This window comes from Tetrao urogallus (genome assembly GCF_951394365.1).
Source record: "Tetrao urogallus genome assembly, chromosome: 5".
Lineage (NCBI taxonomy): Eukaryota > Metazoa > Chordata > Aves > Galliformes > Phasianidae > Tetrao > Tetrao urogallus.
In genome coordinates, this window is record NC_136818.1 from 4800527 (window position 1) to 4823239 (window position 22713).

The 22713-nt window shown below is 52.1% G+C and overlaps 3 protein-coding genes across 3 annotated transcripts; 1 reads left to right on the plus strand and 2 right to left on the minus strand.

Moving 5' to 3' along the window:
• Positions 1-963: 963 nt before the first annotated feature.
• BSND (barttin CLCNK type accessory subunit beta) lies at positions 964-2245 on the minus strand (the record flags this gene model as incomplete). Its single annotated transcript, XM_079536310.1, has 4 exons — positions 964-1207; positions 1369-1560; positions 1699-1790; positions 2069-2245. The coding sequence occupies 4 exons, from the start codon at positions 2243-2245 to the stop codon at positions 964-966; spliced, it is 705 nt and encodes a 234-aa protein (XP_079392436.1).
• A 1327-nt stretch (positions 2246-3572) lies between these two features.
• Positions 3573-8295, minus strand: TMEM61 (transmembrane protein 61; the record flags this gene model as incomplete). Its single annotated transcript, XM_079535162.1, has 3 exons — positions 3573-3867; positions 5382-5778; positions 8172-8295. 3 exons carry the CDS (start codon positions 8293-8295, stop codon positions 3573-3575), a joined length of 816 nt encoding a protein of 271 aa, XP_079391288.1.
• A 5786-nt stretch (positions 8296-14081) lies between these two features.
• Positions 14082-20261, plus strand: DHCR24 (24-dehydrocholesterol reductase; the record flags this gene model as incomplete). The annotated part of the gene is made up of 9 exons (XM_079535230.1): positions 14082-14312; positions 14521-14676; positions 15091-15196; positions 15377-15495; positions 15586-15849; positions 16614-16757; positions 17632-17829; positions 18193-18371; positions 20108-20261. 9 exons carry the CDS (start codon positions 14082-14084, stop codon positions 20259-20261), a joined length of 1551 nt encoding a protein of 516 aa, XP_079391356.1.
• Between the last annotated feature and the right edge of the window lie 2452 nt (positions 20262-22713).

Consider the following 22713-nt stretch of genomic DNA (forward strand, 5'->3'; position numbering starts at 1 on the left):
AGTGATGCAGTGGCACAGGGAGCAGGGTGGTCACCATCCCTGGAGGTGTTCCAGAGCCCTGGAGATGAGGCACTGAGGGATGTGAGCAGTGAGCATGGGTGGGGTGGGTTTGGGGATCTCAGAGCTCTTTTCCAGCCTGAAAGGTTCTGTGATGCTATGAATGTCCCTGCCATGTGAGATGGGACAAGTGCTCCACGGGATCCATGGGCTGAAGGTGAGCTGTGCGGCAGCCAGGCTCCAGGAAGGATGTGGGCCCACTCTGGGCAGTTCTCCCCAGCCCTGCTGCTGCTGCTGCACTGTTTAGCCAACAGCTCAGCGCTCCCCGCCCTGCCAGTGGCACAAACACTGAGTTTGTGGAGCTGCCACCCAGCTCTTGTCACCTTGCAGAGGTGTGAGTGAAGGGCAGGGCAGTGCTGGGATGGGCGCTGGGGGCACAAGGGTCCTGGGAGGGGATGTTTCTTGTGCTGGGAGCAGCCAGCATCCTTGGTCCACTGTATATGGGCTGCAGGAAACCAATGGGCCAGAGTCACCTCCAGCAAAATGACTCAAAACAAGTGCCCAAAGTTGGCAACAAACAGCCCAGGGCTTTGGGCTCTGCCAGACCCCCCCACCAACCCCCAGGAGCCATTCCCTACGCAGGAGGTGGGGAGCACCCCATTGTCCATCAACAAATGGAACATTCCAGGGCACAAACAAGGAAGATCTCAGCTGCGGGAGTCTCAGAATCCAGCTTTAATTCCAGGGAGGCTTTGATAAATGGGAAAACTGCCGACATCTCCTCCCTACACAACCCATGGGATTGGAGCACTGCTGCTTACCTACACAGCCCAGCACAGCCCAGCTGCTTCCCAGCATGTCCTTCTCGCTGGCGTTTGGGCTTCCCTGTGCCCATCCCAGTGCTTCCATGGTGCCAGGGCTGCACTTTGGTGTCCCCTCCATGCAGCACCAGTCCCCTCGGGGACATCATTTTTCAGGCTCAAAGAGGTGGTCGCTGTCCTCGAGCAGAATGTCTGACCCCTCTCCCAGCCCATAGTAGAGATCATTCACCTTCCTGCTGGCTTTCTGTGGGGAGCCGGGGTGCTCACCCTGTCCAGAGCAGCCTTGGGGTGATGAGGGGCTGTCGGGCACAGAGCTCTCCAGCGAGGCCGTGTCCATGTCCTCCAGGAGGGACACCAGTGGTGCAGAGCCCAGGGGCGGCTGGGAGGGGCTGCAGGGACAGATTGGGGTGACAGTGACAGTGGGGTTAGCAGGATGCTCCCCTGGGCTGGCTGCTCGCCCAGCTCTGATATCAGCAGGGTAAATAATTTGGCACCGAGGTTCAACCCCCCCCAGCATGCATCTGACCCCATGCCCATGTGTACCACGTACCAGCTGCCAGGCTCCAGCTGTGGGGCTGCCTCCTGGGGGTGTTCTTGGGGTCCCCCCGATTCCTGGTGCACCTCTGCCTTTGCCTGCAGCAGTGCCTGTGAGCAGCTGCGGGGCCGGGGCTGTGCTGATGTCTGGACCTGCTCGTAGGAGGGCAGGCTCTTCTCGTAGGCACTGCTGTAGGGATCCTGCAGGCTGTGGGGCACGGGGTGTCAGGCAGCTCCCCGTGCTGCTGGGAGATACGGGGGGATGCACACACCACATGGCTGCCAGGACATGTGTCCCAGGAGTGGGAGGCACATAGGGACCCACTAAGAGCCCCCCAGCACCTACCTGAGTGTCTCCAGGTTGCCCTTCTCCGGCAGCAGCGTGGCTTTGTGGTCTGGAAACTTCTCAGCCTCGGGCTGCACAGGGACAAATGTCACCTGGGGGGAAGAAATGCAGAGTCCAGTGGCTGCCATCTGCTTGAGAAAAAGTCTGCCTGGAAAAAAGCCCTCTGTGCCAGAGCCACGAACACGGGAGGGACGCTACTGCCCTGCCGTGCCCTCCGCCAAGGAGACTGGAGGGTCACAGCCATGCTCAGGCTTTCCCAGGCTCCCACACCTTGCAGATCCCACTCTGAGCTTCCAAAATCCTCCCCCAGAGCGCCTGAATCCCATCGAGCCCCAACCCCAGGACAAAGCCCCCATCCCTCGTGCCCTACCCTGGGGTAGCACTGGCACATGCTCCACGTGATGCCCACGGCGATGAGCAGGATGCCCCCAGCACAGAAGGTGGCGTAGATCTGGGGCTTCTCCACGCTCATGATGAACATCCCCGTCATCACCAGGAAGAAGCCCAGCATGATGAACCCGTAGCGAAACGTCTTCTCCTCGGCCATGGGCAGGCAGTGGGAGGGCTGACGCCGGGAGCTCTGTGCCGAGCACACCTCCGGGGACGGCAGGAGTGGTTTCTCACTGCGGAGGCTGCCGGGGGCTGGGGATCGGCTGTGAGTGGGGCTGGTCCTGCCCAGGGCTGAGCCAGCCAGTTTTTATGGCTTTGTAATGAATGCAAACAGCAGCCCGCGTTCACACTCCAGTGAAGATGCCCGGCACGTGCCTGGCCAACCTTCCCTGCGGGCACGAGGGAGGGGATGGGGACAGCGAGGTGATGGGACAGGAACAGCAAGATGCTGGCAATACGGGGACTGGGCCACCACAGGTGTTTTCACATCCTGGGATAAGAAACAGGGTTGTTGAGTGGGGTCGGCCGTTGCAGACTCAGCACTGGGCAAATCCTCAGCCCCCAGGTATTAAATTACATAGATGTGTATATTATATAGGTACAGTGGTGCATAGATGTATAGGTATACATGTGTATAGGTGTACAGAGACATTGGTGTGTAGGAGCAGAGGTACATCAGTATGTAGGTGTATGTTTGGCTGTGGCTCTGCAGACACCCTGCAGCCCTGCAGGGGTTCCCTGGGCACTGCTGAGCTCCCCGGGATGCAGCCACCCACCCCAGCTGTGGGTTTATCCACTGCACTGCACACAAATGGGGGCTGAGCAACCCCAGATGTCTTCTCTGTGTGAAATGACAAATGCACACGGACACCGTGAGCACACGCGTGAGCAGCTGAGCATTTCTGAGCAAGGTGAAGCCAGGCGTGGGAAGTCAGTGAGCGTTGGGAGCAAGGCGGGAGAGACAGGTGAGAGTGGGGGGGCATGGAGGAGGCAGAGGATGTGTGGAGGGGAAGACACAGAACAGAGGCAGCACACACCGTGCTGCACTGCCCACTGCCCCCGCTCTCCTTGGCACAGCCCAGACCTCTGCTCCCAACCTGCCTGCAGTCCCAGCTGGGATCTGCCTGCTTTCCCCCAGCTCTGTACCATGTTCCTTGCTGCAGGTGTATTTTCCAGCTCCTGCTTGGAGTGGCTGAGTGCTGGTGGGACCTTGGGGGTGGCCGTGCTCCATCATGGCACAATGGGCGATCGCTCACCGCTGTCATTCCTTCCCCCTTTGCGGCAGAACCCAATGTGGGTTGGGCAGGGCAGCCAGTGTGGGTTTCCATACTGAAACACCAAACATTTGCAACCAGAGGTGGTTTTATTAAAAACACGAAGGCTTCCAACATGCCAGCTGTGAACACTGTCCCAGATGCATTGCTCAGAATGCAGGACAGCCCCGTGCCACCCGCGCTCTCCCCTTGCTGAAGGACGGGGCTCAGTCAGACACCCCGAACGCTGATGTTCTCATAGCTGGGGGGCGGCGTTTCCTGTGGCCCAGCAGGGCTCTGGGTGTCCAACCATGAGGGGCTGGGGCGGAACAAGGCGCTGTCGGAGGAGCTGCGGCGGCGGCCGCTCTGCCAACGCTCATCCTCTTCCTCCTCCTCCTCCTCCAAGTCACGATATGGCGGTGGTGTCAGCTCCTCCTTGCTCACTGCGGGGTGGAGGTACGTGCCATGAGCAGGTCTGCAGGTCAGGGCTTCTTCGTAGGTGGGGATGGCAGTGGCGTCCCAGGAGCTGCAAGGGAAGAAGGCACCCAGCAGTGCACACCATCAGTGGGAGCATCTCAGGGCCCATCAATGGGAGCACCTCAATGCCAGTTGATTGGATCTTCCCAGTGGCCTCAACTGGACTATCTCTGTGCTCAACAATGGGAGCATTCCAGTGCCCATCAACCAGACCATCCCAGTGTCCACCAATGGGATCATCCAGCTCCCTGACAACTGGAGCTTCCTACTGCCCCATCAGCCAGAGCATCCTTGAGCATGGGGACACACGCATGCTAATGGTGGTACTTGGGTAGGTTTTGCACACCTGGAGACAAGGGGAGACTGTGTCAGCTGCTGCCTGGCACCAGGAGGGCTAGGAGCTATGCAGGAGGACGGGCACCATCATTGAGGCTTTGCAACGAGCAGCATCACCCGTTCCTTCTGAGTTGACTGACCTCACCTTGAGGAAGAGGAGATGCAGCCCCACAAGGTGCCACCTCTGGCACCAACGGCCACGTGCATGTGTCTGGCTGCAGAGCAGTAGAGGTGGTGCCTCTCAGTCCTGTTCTGTGCCACAGTGCTTCTTGTGGGCAGAAGAGCATCCTCTTAACAACCAAACTCCTTCCAGGGCCCCACGGCCACCCCTAAAGCACAGGGGCTGCTGGGAGCTGAGCAGACGGTTTGCACGAGCAGCCAGGTGAGAGCTGGGTTTTCTTGTTCAGTGCAGTCCCAGCCCACCCCACACTCACCTGGGCCTTCCATGTGCCAGCCCTGCTGCTGCTGCTTCCAGCTGCACTTTGCTGAGCAAACACAACTTGTGTACAGGGAAAACCTCCGCCCAACCTTTGCCCTCCCCATGCAGGATGCCAATGCTCAGCGATGGCTCCTGCTGCAGTGCCAGGGTGATGTCAAGGTGATGCCATTCCATCGCTATGGGCGCCATGCTGGGGACGCTGCTCCACTGATGTGAAGCCTACCAGAGCCCCAGATGAGCTCACAGAGCCCCAGATACTTGGATGAGCACCAAAAGCCCTGCAGAGCCAGGGACCAACCCCCTGGGTCAGTAGTACGTCTTAGTGCTGCAGTCCCATCCCACTTAATGCCAACCTGAGAATTGATTTTTTTCCTTTTTTAGTTTTGACCCCATTTTGGTATAGATAACACAAACCCAGCCATTCTATAGAGCAGCATAAATTCATCCCGTTCACTAAAGACCATCAAAAACAATGCAGCACACTCCCTATGCACACCGAAGAATGAGTGGCACTGGCCAAGGAGCCACAGGACATCACACAGCTCCCACACTGTGCATGGGGATGGGGTTGGCCAACACCATTGCCCAGAAAATCACTGCAGCCCTCTGCTCTCTGGCTCTGCACAGACACCCAGTGCCCCGCAGGGCTGAAGTGCTGCTGGAGGATGAGCACAGTGCAGGAGCAGCCGGCGTGTGCACGGAAGCACGGGTTGATGCTAACGCACAACGGCATCCGCTCAGGAGCAGAGGGTTCGAGCAGCTGAGCACGCAGCAGCACCCACACCCACCTGCAGTTCCACTTCTCCGGGGGCTCAGCGGTGAAGTACTGCAGGTCGCGGGGGAAGCGGTACTGATAGCGTCGTGACACCACGCTGGCGTTGGCTTTGACGGACCAGAGCAGCCCAAAGAGGAGCAGGATGCCGCCGATGCCGCAGCAGAAGAAGCTGACGGAGCGCAGCAGCGCGTTGGAGGAGCTGGGCACGGCCTGGGCCTCGCGGGGGGGCAGGAGGTGAGCCCCGCTGCCCACTGCTGTGCCCACCTCCCCGTCGCTCCACCAGGCGAAGCACAGCGTCCCCGTCACCAACAGCACGACCCCGGTGATGGTGACGCCGTAGCGGAACGAGGCGGCCACCATCCTTCGGACGTTAGCACGGCTGGCAGAGGAAAGGCATGGGAGCTCACGGCCTGCAACACAGGAGAGAGGTGGGAGGGACGAAGGTGTGGAAGAAACCTCCAGGGCCAGAGCCGGGACTTTTCCAAGGGTTGCGCGCTTCAGTGTCCTCTTCCTACTCGATACCCACCGCCTACATAGAATCAAAGAACAGCAGAATGGCTGAGGTTGGAAGGGACCTACAGCCCCACCCCAGCTGCAGGCTGGCTGCCCCCAGCTCCAACTGCCCCAGGCCCAGCCGTGGCTGTGGGCACCTCCAGGAATGGGGCACCGCAGCTCTGGGCACTGCTGGGGCCTCCCCACGTCTGAGGAAAGAACTTCTCCCAGACCCCAGTGTGGACATCAACAGCCCCCATATAAAGCCATGATTATGTCACTGGTCACTTAAACGCACTCAAATGCACATAAACGTGCAAAAGAGATGACACAACACTCTCACCCCAAATGAGAACCACGGGCAGTCGAGTTACGGGGCGGCTCCAGGGATTGTATGGTTCTTGTCTCTGGGGTCTGCTGCAGACTGCCTCCCCACCTCAGAGGAATGCCAGCTGGGGTTCTGATCAAAGCAAGGCTTATTAGAGGAGGCAGGGAGGGGATGTAAATCTCAGATGTCATCACTCAGCATTATCAGTGCACATTTTTCTCATCTGAAGCCAGATACAAATTAGCCTCATGGTGACAGTAGGTGCCTGGTGCTGCTACTCAAAACCCTGCGTGCCAGGACCAGGGGCTGCACCACTTCTTGCTTTCTCGGGGACAATGGCCAAGGACACCCCCACAAACCACAGGGATGCTGGTGTGAAACAGGGAAACACAGCCAGGAGGCTACGTGAGCTTGCCCAGGACAGGTCTTAAGATGCCATGTGAGCAGCTGCTCCCCTGTGCCACACAGCTCAGGTCAGAGTGGGAATCCATCCCCACCTCCAATAAAAGCCAGGAACCTGCTGGACACGGGGCTGGGGCCACCAGTCCTGCACTGTGCATGCAACCAAGGGCAGAAGGATCTGGGTTATGTTGAGCTACTATTTATCAGATGGGCTCACTGCATGGAAAGTAAAATGAATTTGTAGTGAAAGAATGGTCTGATCTTATCTACTTCTAATGAAGAAATCCGAGGAGAAAGGAGAGCTGGGAAGTCCACAGGACAGGGAGCACAGATGGTGTGCATGGTTCTCATCCCACGGCCACAAGCCCAAATTGCTGCCAGCAGCAGTCAGGGGCACCCGGCGGCAGCCAGAGGTCACATCTGGGCCCAACATGAGTCAGAGCTTCACCTCAGAATGAGGGGATGCCTTTTGAACAGAAAGGAACCGAGCTGACATGGAGAAAAAGTGCTCTCTCCGTGTTCGGGGCTGGGAGGTTTGGGAGATGCTGCAGTTCCCACCCGGGGGGAAGGGGATTTTCAGCCCCCGCGTTGCACGTATCTGGGAGCGGGGGGAGGAGGAGGAGAGCTTCTGGGAGGTGGCAGATTGACAGCACAAGAATGAGCCCTTCTCTCCTGACAAAACCCGCGGGGCTGAACGCTCCCCCAGCGCGGGGGCGGCCGCTCACGCTGTCACCACCGCCACGATCCCCTCGGCAAAACCTCCCCGTCCGCCCTCGACCTGGCACGGCTCTCCCCGAGCATCCTTCTAAGCCCTTTGAACGCACCACGTTAGAAAAGAACAAGGAAGCATCCGGAGGAGCCCTCATCCCGGCTGCTGTCGGCACATCGGACCGTTGGACCCATTGGACCCCCAGCGCAGCACCCACAAGGGAGGCTGCCGGATGCCCTTTCCGAGCTCCCATCTCCAGCATCCGAGGCACGCTTGGCTCTGCCCCATCTCCCTCGACCCGCCCTGAACCACGCGTAGCCGGGGTTTGCATGTTGCATGTCCAAACAGACACAGAGGTTAATAGTTTACATAGTTCCAGCGAGATGCTGAGAATAGCAGCCCCCATATAAAGTTATGCAGATGGTGATTCATAGGGACTACCGAGCGTTGCTCGGAGAAACACTCTTTTCCAGAAAAACGAGAAACGAGAAGCGCTCCGAACCCTTTCGGACAGCAGGACCCGCCTCCCACCCATCCTTCCACCGCACGATGGAGGACTTTGAGCGCACCGACGTGCCAAGAGGAACGGAGACGCACCAATGCGTCAGCGCCAAATTAAGAAGATTCCTTTCTGCCTCGGACTGAATTTGTCGGCGTTGGTGGTGTTGCGCTGTCAGCAATCAGGGGGTGGCACAGTCCGGACGCACGGCTCTCACCAACTTTCCAGCCGCATCCCATCGCCGTGCTGCCAGTGGGACCCGCGGCGCGCACAGCCCGTCCCGTCCCCGCAGCACGTCGGGGCTCCTCCGGCACAAGCCGCCGTTCCCCCCCCAACCCGGGGAAGAGCCCCGCGGTCCCCGTGCCGTACTCACCCGCCGTCTCCGACCCCGTTCCGCCCGGCGGCTCCCGGAGCTCGGCCCGAGGGGCGGGCGGGGCCGGGCGGGGCGGGGGGCGGGCGGCGGCGGCGGGGCCCCGCGGAGCTCCCGGGAGCTGCATCGTGGGCTTCGGGGTCCGCGATCTCCTAGGAGAGGGGGGGGTGGAGGTCGGGGAGGGGGAGCAGCGTTGTCATCCTCGGGGGGTGGCTGGGGGGTGTGCTCGATGGGCCGGGTTTGTGGCTGCGTCTGAGGATGGTGAGGGCACAGCCCTCGGGGGTCCTTGGGGTGCAGGAGGTGGGGAGAGGGCTGCGAGATGAGGAAAGCACAGCCAGTGGGACACACACATCACTGCTGTGTGGCTGGGGCTGCAGTACCCTAGGAACCAGTACCAGGAACCTATGGGCGAGACACTGGTATCCTGTGGGTGGGACACCAGGAACCTCTGCGTGGGTCCCCCCTGCCCTATAGATGGGGACACCAGTAACTTCTGTGTGGGTCCCCACTGCCCTGTAGGTGGTACACCAACACCCTGCAGGTAGGACATCAGCACCCCATGGGTGAGACACTGGTACCTTACTGCATATCCTCCTGGCACACCGGTACCCTATGGGTGTACAAGTGGATCCCCATCGCTCTGTGATTTCTGTGCTTCTCTCTTTGTGGAGCCCTCCATTCCCTCATTCCAGTTGGATCTCCTTGCCGCGCAGCAGCCGTGGGCATAGCTGGATTTTAAACAAGCCGAGGGCGTTCTGATCTGAGATTTGGGATGAGCTGTGTGAGTGGCAGCTGGATCAACGCATGCTCCTGTTCCCACAGGTGCAGGCAGATCTCACCAGCAGCTGTCACACCACGCTGTGATTGCTGAGCACCTCCACAAACCGTGAGCTCCAGCTGCGTTCAACACAGACATCTTCTGGACACACTTGTGCTGCTGCTGAGCCCCGGGCTGCAGCTCCTCACAGCCTCACAAAGCTGCTGCTCAGCCTCACAGCCATGGGGGCTGCACCGCAGCGTGGGCTGCAACAAAGGCAATTGAAAGGGACGAGCAACTGAGCAACATTTATCCCTGATAAGACTAATAGAGTTTCTTCTGGTTGGAACAATGGGGTATTTTTATAGCTGTGCAGTCTTTACATAACCAACATCTTCGAGCACTTGTTTCAGCTCCCCTTTTCCACTTTCTTTTTTTCTTTTCTTTGTTTTGCACACAGCATTTCTATTTTCCCTTGGCCTAGGTGACCAAACCCTGAGGTCTGGATCCTGCACTGAGCTGAGGTTTGATGCTTTTGGAGCACAGCCTGGAGTTTTAGCGCTTTACATCATCCGGGTGTGGGGCCATAAAATGCTTGAAATGTCGAAATAAATGAAAGCAGACAGGTGACTGAGTGACAGCAGGATGGCGACGGCCAAGGCAGCAAAAGTCTGAGCTTTATTTGGAGGGAAAGGGGCTGTGAGTACATCTGGTACCAGGAGGCCAAACACACATGCAGACTTGCTGGGAGCTGAAAACAGGAGAAAAATTTGGCCTGCAGAATAAGACATCCTCCTGTATTTGCTTCTGGTGACATCAGCAAGCCCTCAGCACCACATCAGCCCCAAATGGGTTGTGTGTGTTCCCCAGCTGCCTTTGCAGCAGTTCACCCTGGGCATCCTGGAGGCCACGGGCACATGCGTGTGTTACATCACAACTCCAAACTATTTATTGCATGGGGGGCCTCTCAGGGACTGCAGCTCCTTTCTGATTCCCAGCACAGTCAGCATCTCTTGGATCTCACTGATAGAAGGAGATGGGGACCACCATCACCTGAAGCTTCAGGTTGGATAGCAGGAAAAGATTCCTCTCCAAAAGAGCAGTGATGCAGTGGCACAGCTGCACAGGACTCACAGCTGGACTCCCCATCCCTGGAGGTGCTCCAGAGCTGTGGGATGTGGCACCGAGGGATGTGGTCAGTGGGTATGTTAGGATGGGTTGAGCTTGGGGATCTTCTCCAGCCTTCGTGGCTCTCTGATAGCACGGTCACTTCTCAGCCCGCTGCCCCAGCACAGTGGCTGTGTTGGGCCATGAAGGCTCATCAGCACTGCCCAGCTGCTGCCTCTCCTACACAGCCAGCCCTACCCCAGCCTGTAAGCCCAGTGCTGGCCCCCAGCTGCTCCAGCACCCAGCTCCTCCACCACAGCCACACTGCAGGGGCTGCTGAGGACACCGGCCCTGTGACAATGAATGCAGGGCTGCCTTCCTCTCCCAGCCCTGCTCTCTGTTTTGACAAGTGATTCTTTTTATAAATCCCAGTGGCTGTAAAGCTGGGTTTAGTGAATACACCACAGCTCTCGGCACGTTTTTTTGGCAGAATGTGCTGACCTTGCTCCCCAGCACAGCAAACAGGCTCTGAATGCTGGGCCCCATCCCACAGATATTCCAGACTTTATCTCACACCCCACATCTGCTTCATCCAAAGGTGATCACTGGGGTCCCAACCCCATATTTTTTCCTTAAACCTCTAAAGCTGCAACGTAACATCTCTCTTCAGTCACAGGATGTATTCCTCAGTATCAGCACAAACACTTGCCAACCCCCAGGTGCCACACAGAGCCATGCTGCAGCCTGTGTCCTTCCACGCTGTTTGTTCAAGGCGCTGAAATGTGCTTTGGTTTCTCAGCAGAGGGAGCTTCTCACGTACCAGTTTGAGCACCAACACAGGCAAACCCTCTGAAATCACATCCTGTTTACAGGTGGGACTCCTGACCCCCCGTAACCATGGGCTCAGCTATTTGCTGGACAAAGAAGGCTTGCAGCCTTTCCAAAATTTTCATCACTAGTGCTACTGCCCATCCTTCTGACATCCCAGTGCCACCCGACAGCACTCTGGCAGTCAGTACCAGGGCTAAGGGAGCTTGCATGAAAAGAAGAGCTTTCTCACTCTCTCAGTGCCTTCCTTTGGTCCCTCTGAATGCCTCTTGTCGCTCTTCTCACGGACACCCAAGTTTTCAGCCTACTTTTGTCTGCAGCTCGCATGCTCTGCGCAACATCACGTACCTTTACAGCTTCATCTTTCCATTCTTTGTCCAAAAGCTGCGGCACAGCCATTGCTAAGTCCAGCTTTAAACCAACAAAGTGCTGCCAGTGTTGGCAGAGCAATCTGATGAGCATTTACCAAGGAGATGATCCATGTGCTTAAGAAGCCCCTGCCCCGCGCCTACACAGAGATGTGTGGGGCACGAACTCAGCAGAGAGCTGATCAGGGCAGGAGGACAAGAATATTTTAAAAGTATTCCTCACTTAGATCAGCTCTCCAACCTGTTGTACGGTGACAGCAGAAGCATTTGTACTGCACAGCATGCCCAGAACAGCACGAGTGGGTGGAAGGGATGGCAGGAAGGAAGAAGACTGCTTTTTTAAGCACCCTTGAAACGATAATTTAATTGAGGAGAACTGGGATTTCAGTCTTACAGAAGACTAATCTCAGCTTTTCGCACCACCGTTGAAAATGATGCTTTGCTAAGCCCGCATTGTTTGCTGGATGAAGTTTTGCTCGCACCCAAAATAACTAAAATTGAAACAATTCAGCCTTAAAAAAACCTGCCTCCCCTTCCCTCACCCCCTCAGATTCCTGTACCTGGCACCACTACGCATGTAGGTGATTCCACTGCAATCTGAACAGTCATTCATTTCTGTTCCTTCCAAGCAGTTTCACATTGCAGTCTTTGAGCTCACCTGCTCCCTCCTTGTTGCACAGGGCCTTACAAAAACAAGAGCAGAGCATGAGAAACGTTATAAACACTGTTAATGGATCTTCATAAAAAAATAAAAATAAATAAATAAAAAACCAGTTTCAAAGCATTCTTTACACTGAGGGTGCAAATATCCCCTTGTGAATAAGTGATGCTGTTATACTATAAAGCCTGCATTCAGTCACCCTTAGATGAAGAATAATTATTTAGCTCCTTTAGAGAGGTTAAAACAACCTCACGTAGGGCATGGGAAACTTCTTTTCTGTGCATAATTCCAGCCAGCAGGCAAATTGGTAAGCAAAGGCAGATAACATCAGCTTAAATACAAGAAGGAAAAGAGCTAGCAGACAGCCTAGGCACAAGTGCAGTGAATACAATCTGGCCGTGAATAAAGTTAGGGTGAAAATCAGAACATTTCCAAACGTCAGAGCAGCAACATTGCAGAGCAGTCTTCTGATATGAGCAATGAGACGAAAAAAAAATGAACCAGGTTCAAAGCAGAGTCTCTGGGTTTCCTGAAGGAGACTACAAGGTGTGACTGAGCTTTGAACCGTGATGCAGCAATCCTTCCCAGTCCAGCACTCCTGAGTCTCTGCTGTGGCAGTCAAAGGTGCAGATCCTGCTTCCAAAGAGGAAGAGGCACTATCTGACATGTCAGCATGCCATGTCATGACGTGACAACATCGGCGTCCTCATGAAATACCCTCATACCACATTCCTGTGGCACAGGGCCAGCCAGCATCTCCTTGGTGGACTCTCTGAACTCAGTGATGCTGTGACTGGGTCTCTGTGCCCCCAGAGCAGCAACCTGAGGCTGATGGAGCAGGGCTCAGGCCGCCTGCTGGCACTGTGTGAGCACGTTCCTGGAGCTGCCTGCAGGACACCGCTGTCACCATACTCCTCTCTAACACTGCACCTCTTGAGGGACTCTAGCTGCAGAAATGCCTCATTTTCCTCAAGGACGTTGCTGTACGTCTGTCTGCTGTCACGCTGTGGAGAGTAGGAGGAATTTTCCATCAGGGTTTTAGAGAACAAGCTCTAGAAAGAGTCTGCCTCTTTCTCCTTTCTACAAAGCGGATGGCAAGCATCTTGGAGTTTCTGTGGGGCACCAAAACCACCACAAGGCTGCACGAGAGGCATGTGACAGGGTTCTGCCCCCCAGCCTAAAGGCACCAGCATAATCCACTTTGACTGAGTGACCCTGGGCACAAAGCAGCTTCTCCACAGTGCTGTCAATGCCCTATGACAAGACCCATTCCCCTATGAGCCCTGACTGGGGGAGTCCCTAATACCTCAGGCCCTGTTCCCATCCCCACACCCTCGCTCTGATCCCAATACCTCAGCTCTAGCCCCATACCCTCACCCAACCAAGGGGTATCCAATACCCCATCCCCAACAGAAGGCCTCAACTACCTCAGACCCCATCCCCAACAGAGGGTCCCCAATACCTCAGATCCCATCCCAACACCTCATCTCCAGCAGAGGGTCCCCAATACCTCAGACTGTTCCAGCACCTCATCCCAACAGAGGGCCCTAAATACCTCAGACCTCATCCCAACATCTCAGCCCCAACAGAGGGTCCCCAATACCTCAGACTCTATCCCAGCACCTCGTCCCACTGGAGGGCCTTAAATACCTCAGACCTCATCCCAACACCTCAGCCCCAACTGAGGGTCCCCCATACCTCAGATCCCATCCCAGCACCTCAATCCCGATCACAGGGACCCCAATGCTTCTGTCCCCGCCCCCATCCCCATCACTTCAGTCCCCACCACGAGGTCTCCCGTACCTCAGTCCCCAGGGGCATGGATCCCCAGTCCTTCAGCCCAGCCCGGGGATCCCCAGCCCCCAGCCCCGCACCCACCCCTCGTCCAGGTGCCGCCCCCGCCCCAACCCCGGCGGCCGCGATGAGGGGAGAGCCGGGCCGACCTCGCTCAGCCAATCAGCGCTCTCAGCGCCTGGTCCGATCTCCCCGCAGCTCTCTGATTGGTCTCTCCCCTCCCCTCGCCTCAGGGCGGAGACCGGCGGCGACCAATGAGACGCGAGCTAGAGGGAAGGGAGGCGGGGCCGGGCTGCGAGCGCGCGAGCAGCGGGCGCGGTGCAGCGGGGGTCCGGCGGTGCGGTGCGGTGCGGTGCGGTGCGGTGCGGTGCGGTGCGGTGCGGTGCGGTGCGGTCGCCATGTCGGCTGTGTGGTCGCTGGGAGCGGGGCTGCTCCTGCTGTTGTTGTGGGTGCGGCACCGGGGGCTGGAGGCCGTGCTGGTGCATCACCGTTGGATCTTCGTCTGCTTCTTCCTGATGCCTCTCTCCATCCTTTTCGACGTGTACTACCAGCTCCGCGCGTGGGCCGTGCGGCGGATGCACAGCGCTCCGCGGCTGCACGGACAGCGCGTCCGGCACATCCAGGAGCAGGTGAGACCGGGGGGAGCTGGGGGACGGAGCTGGGCTTCTGCTCGTGGCTCTCCCGTCCGGGAAGGGGAGGCTGTGGGAGACCCTCGGCAGAGGTTGGGGCTGCTGGGCTGCACGGTCCCCTCCAACACGGGGCGTCCCGCGGTTCTGTGCTAACGTGGCTCCTGTGGTGGTGTTTCTGAGGTGTAGTTTTGGTTGTTTCCTTTTGCAGGTGCGGCAGTGGAAGGATGAAGGTGGTAGGAGATACATGTGCACCGGTCGGCCCGGCTGGCTGACTGTGTCACTGCGTGTTGGGAAGTATAAGAAGACCCATAAGAACATCATGATCAACCTGATGGATGTTCTGGAAGTAGACAGTGAGAGACAGGTAGCACAACCTCTCATAATACTGAAATATACAGCTTTTGTTTGACTATATTTGTAGCTGAAGTGGAGCTAGGCTCTATCAAGAACAAAGGATTTTTGTAGCAGTAAACCCTCCAAATTTTAGTTTTTACAGTGTGGGCTTGGATCATTCTATCCAAAAACCCAGCATATGGAATCACTTCGCTCTGTGTGCCGAAGCCTAAAAGACCAGAAGGATTGATGGCTCTGGGCACTGAGCAACAAGACGTTGAGGCAGAGGAGGAATCACTTAGCAGTTACAACTATTTTTAGGACTGCTTTTGGGAAAGCAGGGCTCTGAATTCTGATAACAGATGGAAGTGCGATCCAGTTAGCCGCGTTTTGTCATCACTCATTCCAAACACTTAATTTGTGACTGAGTTTTCTCTCTTTGTAGGTTGTTCGTGTGGAACCTTTGGTCACCATGGGCCAGCTGACTGCACATCTGAATCCTATGGGATGGACTATTCCTGTGGTGCCAGAGCTTGATGACCTTACTGTAGGTAAGGGTTGTTGTGATGAGAAGAAATGGACTCATTTCCTGCATTTCATTTACTTTTGTGCACTGACACGTTGCTTTGTGTGAACCTTTCCTAAAATACACTGTTGAACTTTGTTCTGGTAAAAATCACCTCCGTTCTGAAGTATGTTTCATTGGAACTGTTATGTGCTCCCTCAATCAGGTGGTCTGATCATGGGAACGGGCATTGAGTCTTCATCCCATATCTATGGGCTTTTCCAACATACCTGCGTGGCCTACGAACTGGTCCTTGCTGATGGAAGCCTTGTGAGATGTTCACCAGTAAGACAAAATGTTATTTTGCTATTTTTTGTTATGTCATTGGCAGTTGTCAGTGTGGATAGATGATTTCATATGACGTGCTTTTTGCAGACTGAAAACTCAGACCTATTTTACGCAGTGCCTTGGTCTTGTGGTACTCTGGGTTTCCTGGTTGCAGCAGAAATAAAAATGATTCCTGCCAAGAAATACATCAAATTACACTATGAGCCTGTACGAGGACTGAGGAATATTTGTGAGAAGTTTACTGAGGAATCTAAGAAGAAGGAGAACAGTTTTGTGGAAGGACTCGTGTATTCTTTGGAGGAAGCTGTCATCATGACAGGAGTCTTGACTGATGAAGCTGAGCCAAGCAAGGTAACTAAAGTTGTTCCCAATGAAAGCAGTACCCCAAAGTTTAACTGACACTTTACTGCTATATGATGATATAGAACTAGGACCATAAGAACTGAAAACACTCTTAATGTGGGATGAAAAGTGCAATCTGTCTGTCAGAATGCTTTAAATCGCAGCTCTTTGTAATGACAACAGAGCCTGTACTCTTCAATGAGGGAGAAGCGACCCATTAATTTCCATTAGTATAGCAAATAATTTAATTTACTGTGTTTGCATGTCAGTACTAAGGAGGAAATATCCTTTTTCATATACAGAGCACTGCTGTTTCAAATTGCAGTTGTTCAGAGTAACTCCTTCTCCAGCACGCTCTTAAAGACAGCCAGTACTGGTGAGACCAATCAGAGATGTGCACAGGAGGGATATGCTGCTTGTTCACCGCACTGCTCAGCTTGGATATTTCTCCTCTGCCTTCATGAGGCTTTGGATTAATGAGGGGCTGAGAGGAACTTCAGGAATCCGGTTCTGCCACCTTCATGGCTTTTTAAGCTGCTCATAACAGGAAAGCCTTATTTAGACAAAATCTTAATGAGAGGAAAGATAAGTGGCCGCCATGCATGTGGCAGGAAGGAGAAATGAAGGCTCTCTAGGTTTCTTGAGGCAGTGGAACTGTCACAGAGCATGTAACATCGCTTCCCATTGTAAAGGGACTTCAGGGAAGTACTCAGTGCTGTCTAGTAGTTACTGTTACCCATGTTGGGATGTGCTAATGAATCTCTGTCTTACAGATAAACAGAATCGGCAACTACTACAAGCCGTGGTTCTTCAAGCACGTGGAGAAGTATTTGAAAGCCAATAAGACTGGAATTGAATACATCCCCTCAAGACATTATTACCACAGACACACACGCAGTATTTTCTGGGAACTCCAGGTAAGAACAGTTTGAAACTTGAAATAACATTTACGGGAAGGTGCTCTGCTGTTTCCCAGTGTATGAACGTTGTAGCTTCTTTTCCTTGGCAACACTTAAGGCATTGTATCACAACTTCCTCATTTATGGCTGAATGCTTTTCTGAGTGTAAAACTTAGGCACGTATTTAAGCATTAAGCCTTTATGCCTACTGAGTGATTTCTAAAGACAGTGATAAAAACACAAAGGTGGAATTGTGGCTGAGGATGTGCCCTTCCTAAACTTGCCTAAGCACATAACACTCATTATAAGGCAATGGCATTAATTTGAATTATATAAACTTACTTCTTCTGATGTGCAATTATGCAAAAGTTTTATTTGACATTATGAAAGATTCCTATTGCTACATTTTGAATTTCTTACTGCTGCATTTTGAATTTCAGCTGCTGGAGAAGGTAAGCAAACAGGAGTTTGCTGTGTAACAAGTACTTCAAATTTTACAGCTTTAAAATACATTTAAGACCTGATCTTGTGCGTGTCAGTTCTTGCAAGAGTTTTGCAAGTTTCTCTTCTCAGGAGCTCCTCACAGCAGTTTTGAGATAATAGCCTGCTGTTCCCTGAACTTCATTTTTCTGCAAGTATTTAGGGCTGATGAAATATTGTGAGTTACACGAGTCGGAAAATCCTCTGTGGTAACAAGGAGATGCTTAGGGAAGGGTTCAGTAGCAAAATCCAGTTCAGACTTCTCTTAGTTCAGATTTGCATTTAGCAAAAGCATCAGCAGTTACATTTATTGAAAATTTCATTTAATATTTCTCTGAGGATTCTCAAGTATTGTCTTCTGGTTCAGTTACACACTCTTAAGTCAAATTTTTCTTGTCTTTCCTCTTTAAAGGATATCATTCCTTTTGGCAATAACCCTGTTTTCCGCTACCTCTTTGGCTGGATGGTTCCACCCAAAATCTCTTTGTTAAAACTCACCCAAGGAGAAGCTATTCGAAAGCTGTATGAGCAACATCATGTTGTGCAAGACATGCTGGTCCCAATGAAAAGCCTTGAAAAATCCATCCAAACCTTCCACGTTGACCTCAATGTAAGAACATGTGCAGTGAATCATGGAGTGCTTGTTGCAATATTTGTGGCCATTTGTTTTAAGGCATAATATTCAGCTTGTGTAAAAGGTGATTAAACATGCATCTGGGTGTTGAGGTAGTTAATGGGGAGTTGTTGTTCCTGGAGCACACTGCAAGTGTTCTGACTGAGCATCTCAATCTATTATGGTGATTAGAAGGAGGCTCTAAGAACTGCAGCAAGAGAATTGGAAAGGGAAAGCTGTGTAAGATTTAATCCCACCTTGGGAAGAAGTCCTCTTAACTCTTCGTCACCTTTATTAAGAGATTGCTTAAATGATTATTGTGTTAAGAATCATTTACCAAGTGTTTTCTTGCCTCTGCAGGTATACCCTCTTTGGTTATGTCCTTTCATATTGCCCAATAATCCTGGTATGGTCCACCCCAAAGGGGATGAAACAGAACTCTACGTGGATATTGGAGCTTATGGAGAGCCCAAAACAAAACAATTTGAAGCCAGGGCTTCCATGAGGCAAATGGAAAAGTTTGTGAGAAGCGTGCATGGGTAAGGTTCCACTCCTTGGGACGATGCCAGTGCCATATAACTTACATCTGTGTAGTTTCATCACTCCTATGTTGCACTGCAGCAATTTAATACTACAACAACTTAAAAAGCATAATTGTAAGTTAGTTTAATTATTAATTTTGATGCTGCAGTTTTATAATATGCTTGCACGATCATGATTTGATTGCAAAACCAACCAAATACGTGGGGTCACCGATGGAAGTTGGTGCGATGTGTTTGGGAGCTGGGCAGCATCCAAACAGGTTGCCTCGCGTCCTTTCAGCTCCGTGCTGCTCTGGGAGTAGAATCTGCTGCAACAGACCTGGTCCATGCAGTCAGAAGGACCTCAGCAGGTCCGTGCAGGCGGGATGTAAAGCAGCTGCTGTCCCAAGGCAGCGTAAGTACGGCGCAGTGACCGCTCTCATCAAGGCTGGTAGCTCAGTCCTTCCAGAGGTAACCACTGACCTTGCAGATTGAGGCTGGCTTGTTTGAAGGCTGATCCAGAGCAGGGGCAGAGCAAGTGCTGTTTGGCTGCAGCAGGCCACAGGTCCTTCAGGAATCCCACAGGCTGTTAAAGTTTGGACAGCTTCCCTGCCTGCCCTTGGGGCTGCTGGGCTCTCTGCCATTGCAGCGGCACAGACTCTGCCCTGTCCTTGGGCTCGTGTGTCCTCCCAGCAGGAGGCCAGCCCTGACTGCTCCCTGCGTGGCACTGGAAGCCTTTCCTACAGCTGGAGCTTTTGCAGTCATCTTTTTGTTGCACTGATTCTGGTTACACAAGACCACAGTGGGTGTGAGATAGATCCCCACCATCTGTCACTGACTCCTGACAGCCTAATTTGTCGTAGTAACATCAATAGGCAGGCAGTTACAGACTTGTTTCTCCCCAACAAAAACCAGCTATGCGGTGTTTTTATGCCATCAGTATCATTTAGCTGCGTTTCTGTATTTCTCAATCTAACAGTGATTACATCCCATGTGTTTGAGTAACAATGGTGAGTATGCTTCGAGGTATTTTGGAGATTATAAAAGTCTTTTAGTTACAATGTGATCTGCCATAGAGAACAAAGCAACCAAAAGTTAATGTTAAGCTTCTAAAATTAATTTGAAACTAAGCTTTTAATTTTAATCTTTTTGCCAGCAAAGTTCTGTCTTTTCTGTACCTGTCACTGGAAAAAAATGAACACTGTGTAAATGCTTTATCTCAGAGTTTCATAATCACAACGGGGCTCTTTGTATTTTACTGCTCTTTTCTGATGCTTGCTGCATTTTAGGGAGAACAGAGTGGAAGCAAGGAAGAGTACACAACGATTTAGAACCCGTTCATTGCAGGGGAGTTGGATTAGATGGCCCTCAGAGGTCCCTCCCAACTCTAAGGATTCTGTGTTCGATGAAATAACGATTCCATTTATTTGTGTGAATGGAATTCTGTTACACTGTGCTTCACTTACACGATACGTTTATATTCTTCACCTGATCTGATTGTGTTGGCTCACACCTTCCCAGTTTTATTCTCAGTGTGCAATCCAAAGAAAACTTAAAAAGTAGAAGAACACGTTGCTCCATCTGTCTATTGGCTGAGGGTCCCAGCATGATCCATGTGAGCATTCTGGTGGTTTTCTTTCTGTTGAATATTTGCTCTCCAGAACTAGCCCTGTCCATTTTCCTCTTAATTCTTCTTCATACCCTGCGGGACGATTAATGCTGTATCTCTCACTTCCTTTTATTTTTCATTTCAGTTTCCAGATGCTGTATGCAGATTGCTACATGACCCGTGAGGAGTTCTGGGATATGTTTGATGGTTCGTTATACCACAGTCTGAGGGAGCAAATGAATTGCAAGGATGCCTTTCCAGAAGTGTACGACAAAATCTGCAAGGCTGCCAGGCACTGAGCTTGAACGGCCTAATTAAGCAATCAGGGAAAGATGAATTTACCATAGCTAGTCAGCATATCCTTTTTAAAGAAAAGCTTTATTGCTCTCCAAATAAGCTCATTCTTGTTGATATTTAAATGATATGAATTCATGCTTTATAAACTTATGTTTAGTATTTCCTAGTATGCTTTAAGAGCAGTTTTCCAAAACTCAAAGTGATTGTTTTTAAGAAATCTGAAGTGCTGATTACCTTGTGTATCTTGGACCTGTCTTGGACATAGGTGAGCTCACCTAGCTCCGAGCATAAGAAAAGTAACTGGAAAAGAGGACACTGAAGTGATGCCAGCTAGAAACTAGAGCTGTATTTAAAATTACTTCTGAAAATGGTAAGGAGGTGACAGAAAGAGGTGCCAAAGCTGAATGAATTGTCACATTGATCGTTTGCCTCCAGTCAGTAAGCTGTAGGGCAGCTTAGCAATGGTACCACGTCCTTCTGGCCGTGCGGAGCTGCGTGGCACATCAACACACAACCACACTCCCCAGCAGTTGGTCTCATTTCAAAACTGAGCACTGAGGTGTGAAGCAAATGCTTTTTTACTTGTGCCTATCAGATTTGTACTGGTTTTGATTATAAAATGTTACGTGGGTATAGATTTTAGTTACTTTATTGGTTAACAGTATTGTGCTGGGTTGTGCCCCCTGATAGCAACGCTCTGGCTTTGTACAACTACTGGAAAAATTGCTGCTATTTCATATAGGCAATTATTAATTTGGGGCTTTGCTTGTTGTGAGTCTGTTTATTTGAACTTTTGTGTTTTTGCCTTTTGTTTTTGATTTTTTTGCTTAATTTTAGTGCCTTATAAACACTCAGTTGGAAGAGAACATGGTCAGTGAATCCCTTCTGTCCTGGCCAGCAGGAAGAGGAAGCGTGCCCTCACAAGTTAAGGCTTTATTTTCACAAGGTTTGCCAGAGCAAGTGGCTATGGATAGGAAGAGCCCTTGTTTTGGGTGCTTGGTATGCTCAGGCTTCAGTTCTTGCTCGAGAGGCATTTTTGCTTTTCAGTTTACCTGGATTAGATTGATAGGCTTTGTAAAAAGGACTGTTTCAGTCACCTGGAGAGGAGATCAATAGTAAATACTGTTCAGTTCCCCCTTCTGGTGCACAGCACAGTCACACACTTCATGCAGTCAAGTGTAGAAGTGTGGGAATGTTTTGACTCTGTAGCCAGAGACGTGATTCCAAACCAAGCCCATGTCTCATCCAAGCAATGTGGCACATTGTTACTCTGAACATTGCTGAGCTTGAGGGGAAAGAGTCATTTCTTGAGGGCTACTTATGGGGTAACACAGAAAACACTTTAAATGGCTTGCAGTGAGAAGCTTTGTGATTTTTTTATGAGTGCTAAACCAATGATGTTATTTATTGATAGATGGATGCTTACGATCCAGATGAAACCAATGATAAAACAGTGACAAGAATAAGCTTGGCCTGTTCTCAGTGATGCATGCTGGGCAAATGGTGTGCAAGTGAGGTGCTCCTTACAGTCCTGCGCAGGGAACTGGTGGCAGGAGCAGCCTGCCAAGGGGAGACACAGCCACTGCAGGGTGCATGCAATGCTGCCCAGCCCATGGGCTGCCCATACAGATACGAGAGCAGGTGAGAGGTAGGGCTGTGTCGGTGATCCATTCCAGGCCTCGTGGCACACAGGAAAGCAAGCACTGATTCTCAGAGTGGGAATTTGTCTTCCCACCCCTGCGAGGGAAGCAGCACATGAGCAGTTTCCTTATTCCTGTGGCAAAGCTATGATTTAGCCCAGTGCTTGCAAGATGATCTGCGCAGAGCAAGGATCGGTTGAGTCCGTTTTTAAGGGGCAGTGCTAAAAAAGCTAGAGGAATATGCAAATACTTTTACTCAAGCTGTGTTTCTCTCACATGTTGATGATCTTTGGGTGTGCACTGAATTTGATTTTTCACTCGTTAATTTATGAGCAGACTTGGTATGATGTGGTCTGGTACTGTCACTGTACACCAGTCACACACACGCACAAGCAGAATTGCTGTTGGTCTTATTCTTTGGCTGTATGGGCTGTTTAAAATAAAAATATAGCCGGTGTACTGCTCAAAGTGGCATCTTTTAACAAGTGATACCTTATTTTTCATGGCGTTGTTTAGCCTTTCTCATGTCTGTTGCACTGTTACAAGTGGTCAGCAATTAGTGAGAAAAGCTGCTGCCTTGATCAAAGGCCAGAGGCGTTGCAGTGATGTTAAATGAGGTGTCTAACTCTGCAAACAGCTTTGAAGGAAATGCCATTGAAGGCCATGAGTCTACTCTTATCTCTGCCCCATGATATGCCTTATAGCTGAGCCTTTGCCCTTCCGTTATGCCTCATTAAGAACCTCATAATGCCAGTTATTCTGATTTTTCCCTTCACTTCACTGTTTCCCTGTGACTTTCTGGCCCATGAGAGCA